The sequence below is a fragment of the Apodemus sylvaticus genome, chromosome 23 (assembly GCF_947179515.1).
Source record: "Apodemus sylvaticus chromosome 23, mApoSyl1.1, whole genome shotgun sequence".
Lineage (NCBI taxonomy): Eukaryota > Metazoa > Chordata > Mammalia > Rodentia > Muridae > Apodemus > Apodemus sylvaticus.
The window spans coordinates 21,017,959-21,038,482 of NC_067494.1; the positions used below are offsets into that span (position 1 = coordinate 21,017,959).

Genomic DNA, 20,524 nt, shown 5'->3' on the forward strand with positions numbered 1-20,524 from the left:
CCAGGCATGGGGGCTTATGCCTGTCAATCTCAGCTCTTTGAAAGGCAGAGGCAAGAGGGTTAGTTAGCACAACTTAGGGATCAGCCTGGTCTACATAGCAAGTTCTAAGCCAGTAAGTATACACACTGAGGCCTCATCTCAAAAAAAAAAAAAAAAAAAAAAAAAAAAAAGACATATAAATGAAAAAAAGTCCTGCCATCCAGAAAGTTAATGGAAATTGAACTATGGTTGGATATTTTTACACTCTTAAGTGATATGTGGGATATTTCAATAAAATATTGGAGAAGGAAAAATGTAAGGTTGGAGCTTTAGTGTCCCACAGGTCCCTGTGTTAAACTTGTTCCCCATGTGGGGATGTATTGGGAAGTGACAGAACATTTGAGCCAATGGATCTTGTAGAAGTCTTGATTTCACCAGAGGGACTCAGAATAGGCGTTCAGAATGTGAATGCTTGCAATGAATGCAGGGCATTAATTTACTCGGGACAGAGTTTCGTGTACCCCAGGCTCCTCCTGTTTCTACCATCTCAGTGATGGGTGACAACTGGGGCCACCACGGTGGTTTCTCTTACATACATACACTCAGAAGGGCATTCTTCCATGTTCCTAAATTATACCGAAGGCAAAGAAAAACCTAATAGACTAGACTAGACCATCTTGAACGACTGCTGCTAGGATATAATGAAGGACTTACCTTCCCATTTATTCACAGATTGCCAACGATCCACTTCTTTCTTCTCCTGACCATAACTGTTAGCAAAAGTTTGGTGTGTCTGTGGGGGGGGGGGAGGGACATGAACCATCATTTGGCAAGGCCTGCTCATACAAATATGACAACCAGAGATCCTGAGAAAGATGAAAGGATTGTGTTTTAGTTGGGGTTTCTATTCCTGCACAAACATCATGACCAAGAAGCAAGTTGGGGAGGAAAGGGCTTATTCAGTTTACACTTCTGCATTGCTGTTCATCACCAAAGGAAGTCAGGACTGGAACTCAAGCAGGTCAGGAAGCAGGAGCTGATGCAGAGGCCATGGAGGGATGTTCCTTACTGGCTTGCTTCCCCTGGCTTGCTCAGCCTGCTCTCTTATAGAGCCCAAGAACACCAGCCCAAAGGTGGTACCACCCACAAGGGGCCCTCCCCACTTGATCACTAATTGAGAAAATGCCCCACAGCTGGATCTCATGGAGGCACTTCCCCAACTGAAGCTCCTTTCTCTGTGATAACTCCAGCCTGTGTCAAGTTGACACACAAAACTAGCCAGTACAGATTGTAACTGTGATACTGGGGAAGACATCAAGGGTCACCACTATAGGAATTTCAGTTTGTAGTTCCACAGTGTTTAAACAAATGCTGTGCAGCAATGCCTACTAATATGGACAGAAAGGAAGGGGCTGGGGATGTGTGAAAGCCAAGCTGTAGATAAATTCACAAAATCAACCATTCAGAGATCCCAAACAGGAAAGATTCTTTCTGCCTTTTCTTAAGTTCAAGTTCTTTACCCTAAAAATACCAAATTATGAAACATAACAGGTGTTCACTTTGGAAACTGGGATACTCATGAACGCTTTATCTGTGTTTTTTTTTTTTTAAATAAAAAATTCAGGTGTTTGGTTTTGTTTTTTCTAATGGAAGAACTTCTCATAGGATTTTAGATACTTAGTAACTACATCTTTGCTCTGCCTTGGTAGCACTGACGTCATCTCTAGACACAATTTCCTCACTAGGTCATAGGGAGATTGAAGGACAGAGTCGCTTCAATCTAAGAGGCTCGGAATCTAAAGTTTTCTTTAGTTGAGGATTAAGCCTTCTCTCACAATCCTCAATTCCTTCTCCCAGGGATGAAGTGGAGTCAGGCAACAAGACTGATTCATTTCTAAAACGGGGTATGACATTACCTAAAGGGCTGTAGTGAGGAAAAGCGGGACGGGCGGCACTTCCCTGTAAGTGAAGGTAAGAAGATCTCAACAAGGTAACTAGTTCCAGAGCAGTGTCGGCTATATGAGACTCTGAAAAAAAAAGAAAGAAAAAAGAAAACGAAGACAAACTGATAGACAGGTACACAGACGAACTCACCGCCAGCCCCTCCCCCAGCCCCCAATTGCAATGCTTGGACACTGGATATTTACAGCATCACACTTGGAGGCTCAGCATCAGGGTGGCTGAACCTAAAACCGTTTATCAAACCACACTACAGGCAGCCAATCCCAGGTGTAGCTCCGCTGCTAGGGTGACAGTAGGCCCCGCCTTCAGATTTGTTCGAAAGGCATCCTGGGAATTGTAGTGCATGGGGGCGGTCCTTCACCAGGATGGCTGGCCGCTTCCGGTGAGGATAATAAACTGCCAGTTCCCATGAGGCCATGGCACAGGCAGAAGTGGAGTGGCCAACAACAACTCCTCTTTCCAGCGGCCGCCAGATCCATACCTGAAGGCGGTTATGGGAACACGGAGCCCAAAACGGAGACGCAAGCACCGCTAAGGGACCTGGGAGAGGCGGGGCTTTCCGCCTCACAGAGAGCCCCGCCCCCGATTACATCACTTCCGTAAATAAAGGGCGCTTGCCCCGAGTTTGTGACCCAGGCTGACGACCTGGGCTCTTGCTGCAGCCCTGGCAGAGGCTTTGAAAGCTCTCTGACCTTTTCCAGCCGAGGAAGGGTAACCATAGCCCTCTCATCCGCCGGTATGTAATGGGATGAGGGGACCCCGCAACCCGCCCCTTCGAGCCCCTCAGCATCTGCTCTGGTCCCTGCTGGGCATAGATGGGTCATCGCTGGGCTGGGATGCGGAAGGGAAATGAGTGAAGTCCAGGGGCACCTCCGGTGACTCCGGTTGGAAGCAAGGCCTGACATTAACCGTGGGCAGCTCGTCCTCTCTGGAAAGGCCCCTCGTGTTTGTCATACAGAAAGGATTTTGAGGGTCTTGACAGATGTTATCTTCCAGAAAAGAGTAAATCGGAAGCTTGGTCCCTCGGAGGCCATCGGTTTATTGGCGATACTTTTTATGTGTTAACTGGTTTTTGCTTATTTTTTGTTTTTTTGCTACCAAATGTGTATTAGCACCCAAAGACTTGATGATTAGTGTGTGTATGTGTATCATCAATTATACAGATCCTCATGTCTTGGAAACCTACTCAGTCATCTCTAAAGTTTTATTTAATTTGTATTACATCTAAACAATTCCCAAATGACTCACGTGGATTCACTATTAGTTTCTGAGATTAGAGACTGAACGTTCTACCCTTTTTCCAAGAAAAGTCTGTTAGTTAGCAAAACAAAAACAAAACCCAACTATTATCTTTATAATCCTAAACCAATTATTTCAGGATTGACAGTAGTTAGTTTCAGTCTTTTAAAATAATCTATGGCAGTACTAAATTCAGCACTTTTAAATTTTGGAGTTTATTAGATAACTGTGCACTGGTTCTTACTGTGCCTTTGCAGGCCAGAAGAGGGCACTGGATACCTTGAGACTGAAGTTACTGTTGTAAGCAGCCTTGTTGGGTCTGGAAATCAAAACAGACCTCTGAAAATGAAAAGAGTAGCCACTGCTCTTACCTACAGAGTCATCTCTTCAGCCCCACAATATTTTTTAAAAGACCTAATATTCATAATGCAATTAACAGTTTGAAAGGAGGAATAGATATGCATTTTTCTGACACTTTTTCTTGGTGATAAATTAATAAAAAGAATTAAGAAAAATTCAAATCTAAAGAGCTAGTCCTTGGCACATGCCCATCATCCCAGGACTCAAGAGCAGAGGGAGAAGGGTCATCACAAATTGGAGGCCAGAGCGGCATACATAATAATTTCTCAGCCAGCCAAGGACATAGAGCCAAACTGTTTTTCACAAAGAAAAGATGATGTGGTACACATTTTGATGCCTTTAATCTCAGGAGGCATCTGTGACTTTAAGGATGCAGGAGACAGAGGCAGATGGGACTTTATGAGTTCTGGCCAGTCAAGTCTGCAGAGCAAAAATATTGTTTTTTTTTTGGATTTGGTTTTTTCAAGACAGGGTTTCTCTGTGTAGCCCTGGCTGTCTTGGAACTCACTCTGTAGACCAGGCTGGCCTCGAACTCAGAAATCTGCCTGCCTCTGCCTCTCAGAGTGCTGGGATTACAGGTGTGTGCCACCACTGCCCAGCTGCAGAGCAAATTTTAGGTCAGCCAAATCTATATAGTGACACCTTGGAGAGAGAGAGGGAGGGGGAGGGAGAGAGACTGAGAATGAACATGAATATCTGGGAATGGTGGTGCATAGCTTCAAGGTGCAGTTTAGACTCCTGGTACCCTGATATACATGTGTTTGAATGTGGTTTAGAAGGGAGATTTAAAGGCCAGCTAAAGTTCCAGTGAGGCTGAGGTGTTGTGTGGGCGATTTGTTTATATTGGTCACTTATATGATGGTGGCTTTTTGAGGTTAAGGGCTTTGTCTGATTCATTGCTGCTTTTCCAGGACTGACAACAGTGCCTGGCTTGTGGAAGGGGGACAGCAGATAACTTAGAAGATGTGTGAATAGAGAAAATGCTTTAAAAAATTATGAGACAGGGCTGGAGAGATGGCTCAGGTGAAGAGCACTAGCTGAGTTCAAATCCCAGCACTCACGTGGTGGCTCACAGTCATCTGTAATGGGATCTGGATGCCCTCTTCTGGTGTGTCTGAAGAGAGCAACCCTATGCTCACATACATAAAGTAAATAAATAAATCTTTTTAAAAACTTATTACACAGTTTATGTGTCTAGGCAAAGTAGATTCAACATAATGACTTAAATTCTAGCTTGTTTGGTCTGTGGAATGTGCCTTTGACTCTCACTTTACATCTTTATAGCATATAGCTGTAACCAGTGTATTTTCATATTTAGGTCTTATGAAGCTGGTGTTGATGCAACACAGAATTTAAGACAATGGAAGAGCGTAAAGCAAAGAGGAAGAGTCCCAAGTCTTTCAGTGCCCACTCTACTCAGGTTGCTAATGCCAAAAAAAATGCCATCCCAGCTAGTAAAAGCACAGGGTTTTCAAATCCCGCATCGCAGTCAACTTCCCAGAGGCCAAAGTTAAAAAGGTGAGTACTTTTCTTTGACATCTTCATAGTAAAGTGCTAATAAATAGTTATCTTCTTTGTTCAACCTTTTCTCCTCTCTCTATTTGACTTTTTCCCCCAATGCTGCGGATTGGACCTGGGTCCTCACACGCATAATACTCTACATGTTTTGACTTTTAAAGCGACAGTTATTAGAGTTTTGTTTGAATAAAAAGTTGAGAAAGGAGTTTTCAAGCCTGGAAAGATAGCGCTGTTGGTAAAACTCTGGTCTCACATACCCAGAGGCTTGGGTTTTGTCCCTAGAACCCATGTAAAAGTTCCTGGGAAGCTGCTCGTTCCTGTAATCCCAGGCCTGGGGAAGACAAGAGGCTTCCTGGGGCTTGCTGGCCAGACAGTCTAGTTTAATTGGTGAGATCCAAGCCAGTGAGACTCCCTGTCTTGACAAAAGTGCTCCTGGGGAGGAGATCTAAGAAGATCCTCTGACCTCCACATGCACGCACACAATTAGGCACATGCACGCGGCCATGGCCATACACATCCTCACGCACAGGCACACATGTGCAGAAAGGAAACAAAACTTAGTAAATGGAGTTTTATCATTTATGCCCGTTTTCTTTCTTTCTTTCTTTCTTTCTTTCTTTCTTTCTTTCTTTCTTTCTTTCTTTCTTTCCTTCTTACCTTCCTCCCTCCCTCCCCCCTCCCTCTCTCTTTCTTTCTTTCTTTCTTTCTTTTTGGATTTGGTTTCTCAAGACAGGGTTTCTCTGTGTAGCCCTGGAACTCACTCTGTAGACCAGGCTGGCCTCGAACTCAGAAATCCACCTGCCTCTGCCTCCTAAGTGCTGGGACTACAGGCGTGCGCCACCACCGCCCGGCTATGCCCATTTTCTTTTTGGGGGAGGTGTTAATTGGTGAAGTTATCTGGTAGATAAAAACTTCCAAATTTGAAAGACTAAAAATACATTTGCTATACCAAAACTTTAAAAACCATAAAGGATTCTCTTCACTTTAGAGTGTGGGTATCCTGGCGATCTCTTTAAGGTGTACATTCTGAGTCCGCAGGAAGGGGTCTTCACATGACCATTTGTAATAAGTTCGTGGGTGGAGGTAATGGACAGCCCTTGTGGTGTTTCTTGTCACCTTGATGAAGGCCAGGGCCACCTGAGAAGCCAGACCTTCAAATGGAAAAATGCTTTCATCAGATTAGCCTGTCTGTAGGCAAGGCTGTGGGGCGGTTCTTGATTAGTGATTGATGTGGGAGGGCCCAGGGCCAGCCCACTGCAGACAGTGCCGCCCTCGAGAAAGTGGTTCTGGTATAAGAAAGCAGGCTGAGCAAGTCTGGGAAGAGAGGCCCTCCACGAACTTGGCTTTAGTTCTTGTCTCCAGGTTTCTGCCTTGCATTTCCCACCCTGACTCCCTTCACGATGGACTATAAACTGTAAGTCAATTAAACCCTTTCCTGGGAAGGTTGCTTATGGTCACGCTCTGTGTCACAGCGAGAGGAAGCAAACTGAGGTTCTGACTAATGTGTTTTCATTCTATATAAAACGCCTTTAAGAAAAATACAGGCCTTGGGGCTGGCGCGACGGTAGATAAAAATGCTTGCTAGACAAGAGTGAGGGCTTGAGTTCAGATTCCCCAGCACCCTTGTAAAAATCAGGGCGTGGCCGTGCACACCTGGAAGGCCAGCACCAACAGTATGGAGATAGCGACTCAAGGGGCTTGCGGCTCACGCAGTCTACCCAATATGGCAATCTCTGGGTTTGAGGAGAGAGGCTATCTCAAAAATAAGGAAGAGGGCGACACAGGAAGTTACCTGGCATTAACTTCTGGCCTCCACACATGCACACATGTGTACATACAACCATGTACATGCATGCACTGTGTAACACACACATACACACACACACACACACACACACGTGCTGTGCAGGCCTTTTCTTGTGAAGAACTGTTACTGACTGAACATGAATTCTAAATTTCTTTTTATTTGTTTTCTGCTTGTTTTGCTTTGAGACAGCATCTCACTGTGTTACATTGGCTTGCCCGGAACTCACCGTATAGACTAGGTTAGCACTTACCTTGAACACAAAGGCGTCTCATTCCTCTGCCTCCAGAGTGCTCCTCCAGGGTGCTCGGATTAAAGATGTGCACCACCACCCCAAGTTCCAATTTTTTTTTTCCTAATTTTATTTGTATGGGTGTTTGTCCTCATAATCTGTTTGTGCGTGCCTCAAGTCTGTGGAGGTCAGAAGAGGTATTGAATCCCTTGGTCCTGGAGTTAGACAGGTTTTTTAATTAATTTATTATTATATGTAAGTACACTGTAGCTATCTTCAGACACACCAGAAAAGGGCATCAGGTCTCATTACAGATGGTTGTGAGCCACCATGTGGTTGCTGGGATTTGAACTCAGGACCTTCGGAAGAGCAGTCAGTGTTCTTAACCACTGAGCCATCTCTCCAGCTCGAGTTAGATAGTTTTGAGCCGCCATGTGGATGGTGCAAATTGAACTCAGGTCCTCTGGAAGAGCAGTTGGTGCTCTTAACCACTGAGCCTTCTCTCCAGCCTACATTCTAAATTTAAGAGTTGTTAATTTCTTCACTCCCACCCATCCACGGTCGTACACTCCCAGACCCTCACACAAAGGTGCACATGCCCTATTTATCCTATCCTTGTGAGTATAGTTGTAGGGTTGAGGTCTTCATACATTGTTGTCTGAAAAGTTAGTACTGGTACTAAACTACTGAACCCAGAATCTATAGTACTAGATTATAGTATTAGAGATAATGCCATTCCCTTTGGCCTTTTAAACTCTTACTGGATGGCACCTTCAGAAGCCTAGCTGTCGCTGCTGCATGAGCTCCTCTCTCTGTTTTTTCTATAATGTGAATTTGCACAGCATCATCTTCCTAGTGCTTAAGAGCCTGGTATCTGCAAAGATATGTTATAAGAATTAATCACAGGACTCCCAGATACCTTTCTGGGGAAATGGCAGCTAGACTGAGACCTGCAGGTTTTGTGAGCAGTGATCTGACAAAGATGGCAGGGAGTGAAGGATCTGGATGTAGGCTCAGGCCGCAGATGAGAGGACAGAACTGTGCTTGTGGGAGACTAGTGAGATTCGGGGTCAGTGGTTTCGTTTGATCTGAAACAGGGTCTCACTCTGTAGCCCTCACTGTCCTTGGACACATTAGGTAGATCAGGCCGTTCCTCTACCTGTCTCTGCCTCCTCTGTCTCTGCCTCCTCTGTATCAAGATCAAACGTTCGAATAATCACACCCAAGGAACTTAGGGTTCCTTAAGGGTGTTGGATTTAGGTAGGCCTTAGCTCTTGAAGGCTTAAATGATGTGACCTGATAGAGAGAGGAAAGGGGACCGGGGACATACGCAGGGCCAGGTGGACCACCTAGATGGTGTTTGGGTTGTAAGGTTTAAAATAGGATGATGGTGGTGGCTGAGTAGAGAAATTAGATTGTATCTGTCAGCTTCAAAACTGCATGAGGGGGCCTGAGGACTGAGGCGGAATTTGGGATGATAAGTTCTTGGTTACTGATTTTAAATGTCTTTCTCCTCAGAACAAGCACTCCTAGCGTGCTGTCTTCAGAGAGGGAACCCAAAACCATCTCACCCAACTATAAACAGTTTATAAACTATGAGTGGCATTTAGAAATGCATGCTGCATTTTACTTCGAAGTGAAAAATACAAACTAGGATACCAGAAAGATTTACCAGTTCTCTTTCCAATATCTTTTCAGTCTAACAAATCAGCATTTGTGCAAACTTACTAACATCTTTCTGTTTCCCAGTGACTGCACTTTATATAGGTGAGATTTTTTTCACCACCTGTTTTTGTTTGACGTTTCAGGTTTTATTTAGTATTGACTTCCTCGGATTTTTTATTTTCTTTTTCTTTTTTTTTTTAATTTTTTTTTATTCGATATAATTTATTTACATTTCAAATGATTTCCCCTTTTCTAGCCCCCCCACTCCCCGAAAGTCCCGTAAGCCCCCTTCTCTTCCCCTGTCCTCCCATCCACTCCTTCCCACTTCCCCGTTCTGGTTTTGCTGAATACTGTTTCACTAAGTCTTTCCAGAACCAGGGGCCACTCCTCCTTTCTTCTTGTACCTCATTTGATGTGTGGATTATGTTTTGGGTATTCCAGTTTTCTAGGTTAATATCCACTTATTAGTGAGTGCATACCATGATTCACCTTTTGAGTCTGGGTTACCTCACTGAGTATGATATTCTCTAGCTCCATCCATTTGCCTAAGAATTTCATGAATTCATTGTTTCTAATGGCTGAATAGTACTCCATTGTGTAGATATACCACTTTTATTTTCAAAAAAAAAAAAGTTCCTTTATTTATCTGAGCAGTTAAGCAGGAGTGAGTCTACTCCAGCAGAACCGGAGAGGTTGTAACTAAGGCTCATTGCTTCACCTCTGCAGGGTGATGAAAGAAAAGAACAAACCTCCGGGAGGAGAAGGGAAGGGCGCTCAGGCCACGCCCATCCAGCACTCCTTCCTCACCGACGTCTCTGATGTGCAGGAGATGGAGCGCGGGCTCCTCAGCCTGCTGAACGACTTCCACTCTGGAAAGCTGCAGGCATTCGGTAAGATGGCCGCCGCCGCGTGCTCCTCGTGCTCCTCGCTGTTCCGTGCTCCCTTCTGCATGCCTTACTACCCTTCCTTTAGTTGGGTGTGTTCTTGTGTGTGCACAACCTTGGGTGTCATTCCTCAGCGCCACCCTCCTTGTTGTTTGAGGAAGGGTCTCTCCAAGGATCATTTCTTTTGTAGTCAAAAGTATAGGGGAGCTGGATGTGGCGACTCATGCCTGTAATCCAAGTGTCTGGAAAGGATGAGAAGTTCTAGCTCATCCTCAACTACAGAGCGAGATTGAGCCATTCTGGTGTACCCTAGACTGTCGAAGAGCAAGTAGGACAGGGAGGGCTGGGCGTGCACATGCCTTTGCTGGTAGTTGGTAGATTGCCCAGTGCTTACAAAACCTTTCGATTAGCACCAGGCACTGCATGCAAGCCAGGCATAGTGGTGCACACCGCTAATCCTACCACTTGGGAGGACCCGGAAATTCAAAGACATCCTCCGCTCCATAATGTGACGTGGGAGGCAACCTGGGCTACACAAAACCTGCCTCAAAAACAGCAACAACAACAACAACAAAGCAATAAAAGCACACACTCAGTGCTAGGCAAGAGGGAGAGAGGAGGCCATATGATGTGTAAACATAAAATGTAAGAATTTTAGATTTTATTGTGATAGGATATAATTAATGGGAGAGGGGTTTTTTGTTGAATTTTTTGTTTGTTTTGTTTTGTTTTTTAAGGGAGTTTTTAGGGCCAGAGATATGGGTTAGTGCATAAGACAGTTTGCTGCACAGCCGTGAGGATCTGAGTTTGTATTCCAGCAGCTGTGTAAAAGTGGGACATGGTCATGTAAGCCCAGAGATATGAGAAGCAGGTTTCTGGGGCTTGTTGGCTGTCAGCCTCGGTGCAGGTTCACTGAAAGACCCCACCTTAAAGGAATGAGGCTGAAAGGAATGGGACAGGAAACCCGGGGCTCTCCTCTGCCTCCTGCAGGCCAGCATGCGCAAGCGCGTTCCTGTATCCTACAGGACACCGCACACATGTGCACACATCCACAAGGGAAGGACAGCTGAAACGTAGCTGAGGTAGGGTTGCTATTATGGAATAACTCTGCTGACACACTTACTTAAATTAGGCTCTGTGCCCCTCTGTAAGGTTGTTTATGCCCCCTTCGCTCTTTAGAAGGGAGCCTAATCACTTCTGACAAACAAAACCATACCATATAATTTATCTATTTAAAATAGTAAGGGAAGTCTTGATCATTTAAATGAATTTAGACTTAATTTGTTGAATTTGCTTTTCTCTTTTGAATGAACTATAGACATTTCTGTCTTTATAGGACTATAGACAGTTCAGTCCCTGCAAGTACAGTCCTTGCTTTTGTGTTTTTGAAACTGGGTCTTCTACACATATAGCCCGGCGCTCCTGAAGCCATGATCCCAGGCCTTAGCTTTCCATGCACAGGGAATTTCTTCCCTTTTTGAGACAAGGCCTGGTGTATCTCAGGCTGGCCTCAAACCCACCGAGGAGCTCAGGATAACCTTGAGCTTGGTTTCCTGTGGCCACTGGACTCCAACTGCTAGGATCACAGGCACAGGCTGTGATGCCCTGTTTATCCAGGGCTGGGGACCAAACTCTGCTCTTTGTAGTGGTTAGTTAAGCTCTGCCAGCTGAGTTACATTCTCCGCCCATTTGCATTGTTTTCCCCGAGGTGGGGCCTCACATATTGTCGCCGGGCCTCCAACTCATTCTGCAGCCCCAGCTGCTCCTGCAGGCCTGATCTCCTGGCTCTGCCTTCCGTGCTGAGCTAGAGTGGGTCCCCACACACAGCTCTAACTTTATTTTAATTGAGGTGCCTAGGATGCTTTCCAAAAATACAGTTTCTTCTTTGATTGGAAGTTTATGAAAGAACCCTTTTCTTTGGTTCCCACCAGCAGGAGGCATTATCTTTCATTTTTTTTCAGTCTAGTGAAACTTTAAAAATTTTTAAATTTCCACGTCTATTTGCTAAGTAGATGGGTTTTTCTCTAAAAACTTTACATAGTTTTTAGTTTGGTAATTTCTTACTTTGTTATTGCCAAGAGCCCTTTGCATATTTTTTTTTAAAAAAAGGTTTATATATTTTATGTATGTGAGTACACTGTCACTATCTTCAGACACACCAGAAGAGGGCATTGGATTCCATTACGGATGGTTGTGAGACACCACGTGGTTGCTGAGAAGAGCAGTCAGTGCTCTGAACTGCTGAGCCATCTCTCCAGCCTGCCCTTTGCATTTTTTAAATGGAAACCATACATTTTTTTTAAAGCTTATTTTAAAAATACATTTTCCAAATACATTTATGTCTGTCGTTTTGTGATAGTACATTCAGTCCTGTGGAACTGTTGGGTTCATGTACACATACCTCTCTTCTTTCGTGGTTTCTGAGACTTTAGTCCTTAGTAATACTTATAAATTTGACAAGGAAGCCAAACTCAGGCCCATAATCCCAGTAATGGGAAGGGTAAAGCAGGAGAATCAAGAATTCAAGACCAGGTTGGGTTATCTAGGCGCCCCTGACTCCAAAAGAGGTGTATTATGCCCCTGCATGCTCTACCCAACCCCAACAAGATGGTATCCCAGAATGCTTCACTTCTTCTGCTCTTCCCTGCTGACTTTTTTTTTATTTAATCTTTCTTTCACACTCCAGATTTTATCCCCCTTCCTGTCCACCCTCTGACTGTTCCACATTCCATACTTTCCCCCATCCCCTCCCCTCTCCAACCCCCCCCATGAGGATGTCCTCACCCCTGACCCTCACCTCTCATCCTCCCACCCCTACCCCACCAGACCTCGCCACTCCCTGGGGCCTCCAGTCTCTTAAGGGTTAGGTGCATCTTCTCTGACTGATCCCAGACCCGGCAGTCCTCTGCTATATGTGTGTTGGGGGCCTCATATTTAGCAGGTGTGTGCTGCCTTGTTGATGGTCCAGTGTCTGGGATCCAGGTTAATTGAGACTGCTGGTCCTCCTACAGGGTCGCCCTCCTCCTCAGCTTCTTCCAGTTTTCCCCTAATTCAACCACAGGGGTCGCAGCTTCTGTTCTTTGGCTGGGTGTAAATATCTGCACCTGACTCTTTCAGGTGCTTTTTGGGTGTTTCAGAGGGCAGTCATGCTAGGCCCCTTCTTGAGTGCTCTCAGTAGGAGTGTCAGGCCTTGGGGCCTCCCCCCTTTCCCTGCTCACTCTTTCTGGTGGTGGGTCAGGTGGTTTGTTTGATTGACGATCTTCCTCCCCTGGCTGTGCTGTCACTAAGCCCCTGGCTGTAAGTGATGTATGAGAATTCCATTCCCAGGCAGTTTCTTTCCTGCTAGGTCATTATTTCCCCCATCTTAATGCCTATGAGTCCGCCCTGCCACTTCACCTGTAGGGTGTGGGCATTTATCCTAGGACATTTCTCAGGGATCTCAGCAGGGAATCACTAAGCCGTTCTCAGCTGCTAACTCATCTTTCAACCTACACAACATGTTCTTTTTGTCTTATGAAGCTTCTGTTCCTCATGGCTGGCCAACTAGGTATGTCTTCCTCTCAATTTTCCTTTGTCAGGTTTACATCATTTGTTCATTCATTCATTCACATTCTCATTCATCCTCTCTCCCTCTTTCCTTCCCTACTTTCCTCGCCCACCCTTCCCTCTCCCCATGAGTGTACCTCTCAGGATTCCGAATGCTGATGACACACTATGACACCACATGTAGCTGCATTTCATCTGTAGCTGAATTATAGGATAGTCTTGCAATATATTTAGAAAAAAGATTTGTTTTGTTTTGCTTTAATTGGAGTACCAAGAGGTTGCAGAGGCTGTATTTAAACCAGATGAAGGTATAGATTATGTCATGTGTATAAACATGTTAGTTGTCTGAGCAGGTAAAATCTCACCAGGACCTAAGTCAAGCAATGGTGGGACTTGTGCCTTAGTGAAGTTGACTTGCAGTACCTTATACATTATTGAAAATATTACACTGTGTAATGTAATAATACATCATGCTTCATAAATATTTGCATTTATTTTTTCCTAAAGGAAGAATTTATAATTGTCTGGAAAAATAATTTATGGTTGAAATTCTTAGAGAATTCTACACTTTACTCAGAATATTACAAAATGTCGGCTTTCTCAGTTCGATGGGCAGTTGTCAAAATGGACATAATTAGGATGCTGTTGCTTCTTTATACAATGCGACAGTAGAAGGAAAAGTACTTCTTCCCTACTTGAGGAATGATTTTGCTAAAAAAAAGAGAAAAAAAAAGGGTATTTTATGCACAATTTTTTAGGTTGGTCATTGTTTTCCTGGCCAAAAATTGTATCTGCTCTCAACAGTCAAGAGGCCAAGATTGGAAGAGTATGAGTTTGAGCCGGCTTGCATACATACCCTGTCTCAAAAAAAAAAAAAAAGTCAAAGGGGAAATAAAAAGAATTATAATTATACACAGAACATAGTTACTAACAAGCCAAATTTCAAACAAAGAAAATGGATTCCTTTTGTGCACCTGGAGTTTAAAAGCTGTTCCTTGAGGTTATAGGCTTTAACACTAATCTTTGTTAATGTTCTGGAATGTTCCCCAGGAAATGAATGTTCCATAGAACAGATGGAACATGTCCGGGGCATGCAGGAGAAATTAGCTCGCTTGAATTTAGAGCTCTACGGGGAGTTAGAGGAACTTCCTGAGGAGAAGCGGAAAGCAGCCAGTGACGCGAACCTGGACCGGCTTCTGTCTGACGTGAGTGGAGAGCCCTGTTACTTAAGAAACACACACACACACACACACCACGATTCACATTTTAACTCTCAGTGATTTGTTCACACAGCTCATAGGGTTTTTGCCATCATCACCACTGTGTAATCGTAGAACATGCCATTGTCCCTTAAAGAAGCCCACGGTTCAGTTTTTTCTGTCTGGATGAACGGGGCTCAGTGGGCTCTTCCTGCCGACGGCATTGTAAAGTGTGTGCCCACAGGGCGGGTTGGGAGGTCCTCTCACTCAGTGTGGTAACCTCACATTCCATCTCTGTGGCACTGATTCTCTTTAAAGAAGTACAGTCGAATAAAGTGCTCGAATGTAGATTTATGGGAGCATGCATTATCATAATCCTGGCAAACTTCTAAAGGAAATACTTGCTTCTGAATATTTTTACATATGTACCTATATTATATAGACACCTTATGTATATGCAGATCTTAAGTACCTAGAAGCCATTAGTCAAAACACCTTTGCCTGCCTGCGTGGCTACTTATTTTTAAACCCAGACCAGTGTTTGGTCTTTACAGCAATTTAGAACATTGCCACATCTCTCAGTCTGCTGGAGCCACTGAAACACAGACAGCACACCGGGGTTTAAACAGTAGAACGTTCTACAATTGTGGGAGCTGGAATGGGAGATGATTAAGTGCTAAGGTCTTCGTGGGGTAGTCATCTTAATGCCCGTTTAGTTTTTCTCCTGTGCACACCTGTCCAGCTTGTCGTGGTACGGTCATATTGGATTAGGGCCCACCCCAGTGACCTCATTTTAATTCCGTTGCCTCTTTTCAAGGCCCTGGATATTCTGACATATTATGACTAGGAGCTAGAGTATTTGAGTTGGGGATGGTGTGGGGCACCACCCAGCCCATAACATCTTGTCAATTTGCCTCTTTAAAACCTTTTTTTAGGGGGCTGAAAAGCTGACTCAGCGTCTAAAAGTCCTTGCTGCTCTTGCAGAAGACCCAGATTCTGTTCTCAGCGCCCACATGGTGGCCCTCGACCCTCTAACTTCCGTTCCGGGGATCTGAAGCCCTCTCCTGGCCTCTGGGGGCACCAGGCACACATGTGCTGTACATGCTTACATTTGGGCAACACACACATACCCATAAAATAAAGATAACTATCTAAAACCTTCTTCAGGGAGCTAGGGAGATGGCTCAGTTGGTAAAGTCCTGCTACCCCAGCCTGAGGGCCTGCGTTCAAGTCCTCCTTGGCCCGTGTGTGTAAAGTGCCCAAGATCTCAGCACTAGAGACGCAGAGACAAGAAGATCTCTGAGGATCGCAGGCCGCCCTTTCTTGCTGAATTTGTGAGGTTCAGGTTTGGCGAGAGATCCCGTCTCAAAGAAATGAGGTAGCGAGCGATTGAGGAGCCCGCCAACCGTGGCCTCTGGCTCCCTATGTGCAGGTTCACAGCAACGTGCGCGTACGCAGACATTTTTATAGAACAAAGGAGAATAAATAAAAACGGACCCCAGCGCATTGTAGCTTCATGTTCATCAGAGGCAGGAGAGCTTGTTTTTGCAATGTTTTCTTTTTGTCTTTCACTTTTTTTTTCTTAAATATGAAGCAACTGTCTGCCCACACTTTAAACACTTTACACCTAGAAGATTAACAATGTATTCCTGTAATCCCAGCATTTGGGAAGTGGATGCAGGAAGACCAGGAGTTCAAGGCCAGCCTGGGCTATATGAGACCTCTCTCAAACCAACAGCCCTTCAAGCCTGTGCTTTGAAGTGTCAACTCTGCCGTATGTTACTTGGTCTCTCAAGTATTCAGTTTATGTCTTATGCTTATTTTCTTAACTCTAAGTTTAATTTGTGTGCCTTTAACGCATTTGTGACTCTAACTAAACTGTAACCCGGGAGGCAGAGTGCAAGGCTGACAGCAGTGCAGTTGGTGACGGTGAGTGGTCTGGTTAACGTGCCCACCTGCCGTCCTTTCTCTTTTAAACTTTGAGGTGCTGGAGACTGAGCCATGGATGCTGGACAAGCACCCCGCCACTAAACCACACCCCCTGCAAGCATTTCTTTACTTATATTTCGCCTTCTAAAATTAAAGGTGGTGCGGTCTGGATGTCAGGATCCTTCTAGAACTCGTGCTTTTAAGTCCTCACTCTGAGGGTGGTGGCAACAGGAGATGGGTCTGGGGAAGGAAATTAGGAAATTAGGAGTGGGATTACTGTCCTAGGAGAAGAGGCTGGAAAGAGACAGCCCTCAGTTTGCACTCTGAGGACACAGTGCAGGGCGCTGTGCTGGGAGCCGGACGCCGGTTCCTTCAGCATCTCAGTCTTCCACAGCTGGGCTCTAGAGCTGGGAGAAATGAGCTTCTTTCTTCTACAAACCACTAACTTAATGATATTTTGTTATAAGAACCCAAGCCGACTAAGACAAGGGGTGAACAATCTTACTTTATAGTGCTAATTGAATGTCTTGTGAAATATTTTTGTAAATAATAAAAGTTTTAACGATTATGGTTATAGAAATGGCATTTTTGTTTTAAAAAACACCTGTTCTTTAAAAGCTAGGCATGGGTCCAGCAAGACAGCATAGGAGGTACAAGTGTTCGCACGGTGAGCCTGGTGAAATTTGGGCCTGAATACAGTCCCTGTAGCTCATGGACGAGCAGAAGGAGAGAACCGACTCCACAAGGTTATATTCCGTCCCCCACATGTGTGCCGCCTTCACACACAGACAACACGCTACACACAATAAGGATCAGATTTCTGTAAAAGAACATAGAGGCACATATCTGTGAACCTAGCACTGTAGGCTGAATCGAGAACATCACGAGTTAGGACTGTCCTGGGCTGCATAGAGTCCAAGGCCAGCCTGGGTATATAGCTAGACTCTTTCAAAAAGAAACAACACACACACACACACACACACACACACACACACAATGGATGTCATTGACATTATACACGACTCTAAGAATACTTCTAAAGCTCTGTGTCATTTGTTCTATTGTCTCTTTGTGGTCAAGCTGCAGTGACTTTACAGTTATTTTGTAAAAAGGATTTCCTAGCCTAGAAAATGGTTTGAGATATTTTTCTTTAATACTTTGCTCTTTCAGTTTAAACCTGCGTGAAGCTATTTTAAAACATGGTTTACAATGAATGACTTACTGATATTTCTCTTGTAAAAATTAATATTCAATTTGTTTCTTTGTGTTGCAGTTAGAAGAATTGAATTCTTCTATGTATCCTTTGCCTTCTATCAACAGTGTAAAGTCCAAAATCTATTTTTGCGGGTAAATAATTCCTATTGGGTCTTATTTTGTTCACTAGGGCTATGTCTCTTCACCTTTAGTTTCCAGATCATTTTGTTTTAAGGTTTTGTATGCTGAAATTCCCTGTCCACTTTGTTCTTTGTTTTATATTGTTTTTTTATTTTTCAAAACAAATTTAATTGTTACTCCTTAAGTAATAAATATTATGTAGGAGACTATAAGAATTATTTTGACTCTTAGATTCTGAAACAATCTGGAAGATATCCAAAGATACACTTACTATTATTTCCTAAGGTGCATAAAATTGGAATTCAAGTACCAGTAAAACACAACTGTTAAGGGGGTCCTTCCACAGCCTGTGAAGTGGCATCTCCACGCTGAAGCTAATGCAGTATAGAGTTAACTTGAAGAGAAACACCAAGGTTTATTTTGATTTTGATATTTAAGACTGAAACAATGACTTAGGGAACTTTTCAAACTGGTTTTTTTTTTTTAAACATGTTTATAAACACGATTGCTAATTCCTAAGAATCATATGAAACGATCCCACCTTCAGCGTGCTTTCATATGAGAGGAAAACTCTCCCTTTGAACACAATAATAGCGTGAGATAGGACTTTTAAAATGTGCTTCACACGTTAATAGCGTGACATTTCACACATTCCTTCACATCCTCAAGGGGCTTCTGTAATACGAACTGCTTTGTGTGATGGCATGTATGAGGAAATGTCTAAGCCAGATAGAATACAGAAGTTAGAATAGCAGCAAGTCACAATCCTGCCGTACTGCTTTATGCTATGACTAATTGCTTAGCCATGCGGTGACAACCGATAAACCTGTACTGCTGCTTGGGCTTGGGCATGAGTATGAACTCCACGTGCCATTTTATGTTTGCCTGTCTGTCTGTCTGTCTGTCTATCTATCTATCTATCTACAATCCAGCTGTTGTCCCACTCTCTCAGTTCCTCATCCCATTCCTCCTCCCTGCTGCCTCCAAGAGAATGCTCCCCCTCCAACAGGCCTCAAGTCTCTCGAGGGTCACGCGTGTCTTCTCTCACTGAGGCCAGACCCGGCAGTCCTCTGTTGTGTATGTGTGTGGGCCTCATATCAGCTGGTGTATGCTGCCTGGTTGGTGACTCAGTGTCTCAACCACTCAGAGCCCCCAGGGGTCCCGGGTGGTTGAGACTGCTCAGTTCCTATGGGCTCACCCTCCCCTCCAGCTGTTCTACCTTACTCTACTGTCCAGTGAGTTTTTCCACGTGTTAAATCTCAAGCCTCCCAACTAGACTGTACTTTGGATGGCCATGCCTTTGTCTGTCTGTCTGTCTGTCTGTTCTGCTGGCGAGTGGTTGTCCTCAGTGTTTTCAGATCACCGTGTGAATTGGACCTTGAAAGCTGGGCAACAGCTGGACAGTTTAGGACTAAGGGGAAAATAGAAGGTCAGGGACATGTGCGGGAATTCTGTTTCACTCACGGTTTTCCTAAGGTATGAATAAGATTATAGAAAAGATTATAGAGTTGTGGTAATTACTAAATGTTCGGACTTCGTAAGGAAGGAAAATAGCATCTTTAAGGGGTTGTTGTAATCCGTTAGTCTTTTACTGTTTCCCTTTTACTGCTTCCTTATCATGGAAATGATTCTTGCTGTATTAAAAATAAGCCTGGACAGACCTGATGCTACACTCTTATAACCCCAGCCCTGGAGGCTGAGGCCGGAAGAGTTGCAGTTTGAGACTGCATAACTAGATCCTAAATGCATGTCTTTAAGCTTCGAGTCACACACATAGCATAATTCTCAGCACTGGGCTCCTGTCCACACGTGTTGGTAACACCACAGCTTTCCCGTCTGCCTCTCCTGCTCCCCCTCTGTCCTTCCCTCCATCACTTACCCCATTTCTTATGTTTCCTGGCTTCTGAGTGTAAATTCCTGAAATTGAAAAGAAATACGTGCTTTAAAATGAAACTCTTCTTAACTGCTGAATCCAGACAGAAACTGCATTTGGCAGATGCACAGGATGTTCCCAATGCGTCCAGCAGCTAGAGCGGCCGCAGCCTGCTCTGCAGGACGTGCAAAAAAGCCGCAGTCATTCCTTTCCAGCCGAGTCCAGGAGCAGAATCATCTTCCGCAACAAACTCTGAGTCCCGCGAATGCAAGTGCAGTGGTCACGTTCTCGCCGCTTCAGTCCCTGTGCTCGCTCTAATCCCCCCACCCTGCTGGGAGGTCTCAGCAGGAAGTGGGATACAGAGTTGTGCTGCTGTGCTCGCTTCTGTTGCCTTAAGGGTAATACTTGAAATGCATTGTGCTAAACATTCCGTCAGGTGAGGCGGGTAGAAGGATCTGTCCTTGCAGTCACCACACTGACCCAGCGCCGGTCACACGGTGGCAGTGCACAAGTGTCCTGTGGCGGTCCAGCTTCTGTTTACGTCAGACAATCAGTACACACGCAAGTGTGCTTCCCAATGGCCAGTGACAAATGTTTAATAAGTACTTGTGAGATTTGCTATTTTTAATAAAGTGATTGTTTTAAATGGTTGTCTCTGTTGTCTGTTTAAAAGACCTAGTAATCCCTCAATCTGGAAATGGGTTCAAGTCTCCAAAGTAAACTGTGTATAAAATATGAGGATTTTGTAGGGGGAGGTGCTGCTTCCCTAATTGGTTCTTAATTGTGTCAATAAAGAAGGCAGACGCCAATTGCTGAGTGAAGAAGGGTAAAGGTGAGACTTCCAGGTCCCAGAAGAAAGAAGGACTTGAGGAAAGAGAAAGGAGTTTGGCCAGGTTTTTGGAACAGTTGTCGCGCAACAACCATGTAAGATCATGGGGTGGCAGAAACAGTGGCCTCCGCCCTCGGTGGATGGCTGAAATAGGCTAGCTGGCAAGGCTA

General features: G+C 44.5%; 1 protein-coding gene across 2 annotated transcripts; it reads left to right on the forward strand.

Moving 5' to 3' along the window:
- Positions 1-2,418: 2,418 nt before the first annotated feature.
- On the forward strand, positions 2,419-20,171 carry Ccdc28a (coiled-coil domain containing 28A). 2 transcript variants are annotated; one of them, XM_052170032.1, is made up of 6 exons: positions 2,520-2,677; positions 4,859-5,058; positions 9,486-9,649; positions 14,240-14,394; positions 17,591-17,613; positions 19,629-20,171. In XM_052170032.1, exons 2-6 carry the CDS (start codon positions 4,901-4,903, stop codon positions 19,681-19,683), a joined length of 555 nt encoding a protein of 184 aa, XP_052025992.1. In that variant the 5' UTR covers positions 2,520-2,677; positions 4,859-4,900; the 3' UTR covers positions 19,684-20,171. The 2 variants fall into 2 exon arrangements, with proteins under 2 accessions (XP_052025991.1, XP_052025992.1); XM_052170031.1 differs by lacking the exons at positions 17,591-17,613; positions 19,629-20,171 and adding an exon at positions 15,324-16,885 and having other exon boundaries at positions 2,419-2,677.
- Positions 20,172-20,524: the final 353 nt, after the last annotated feature.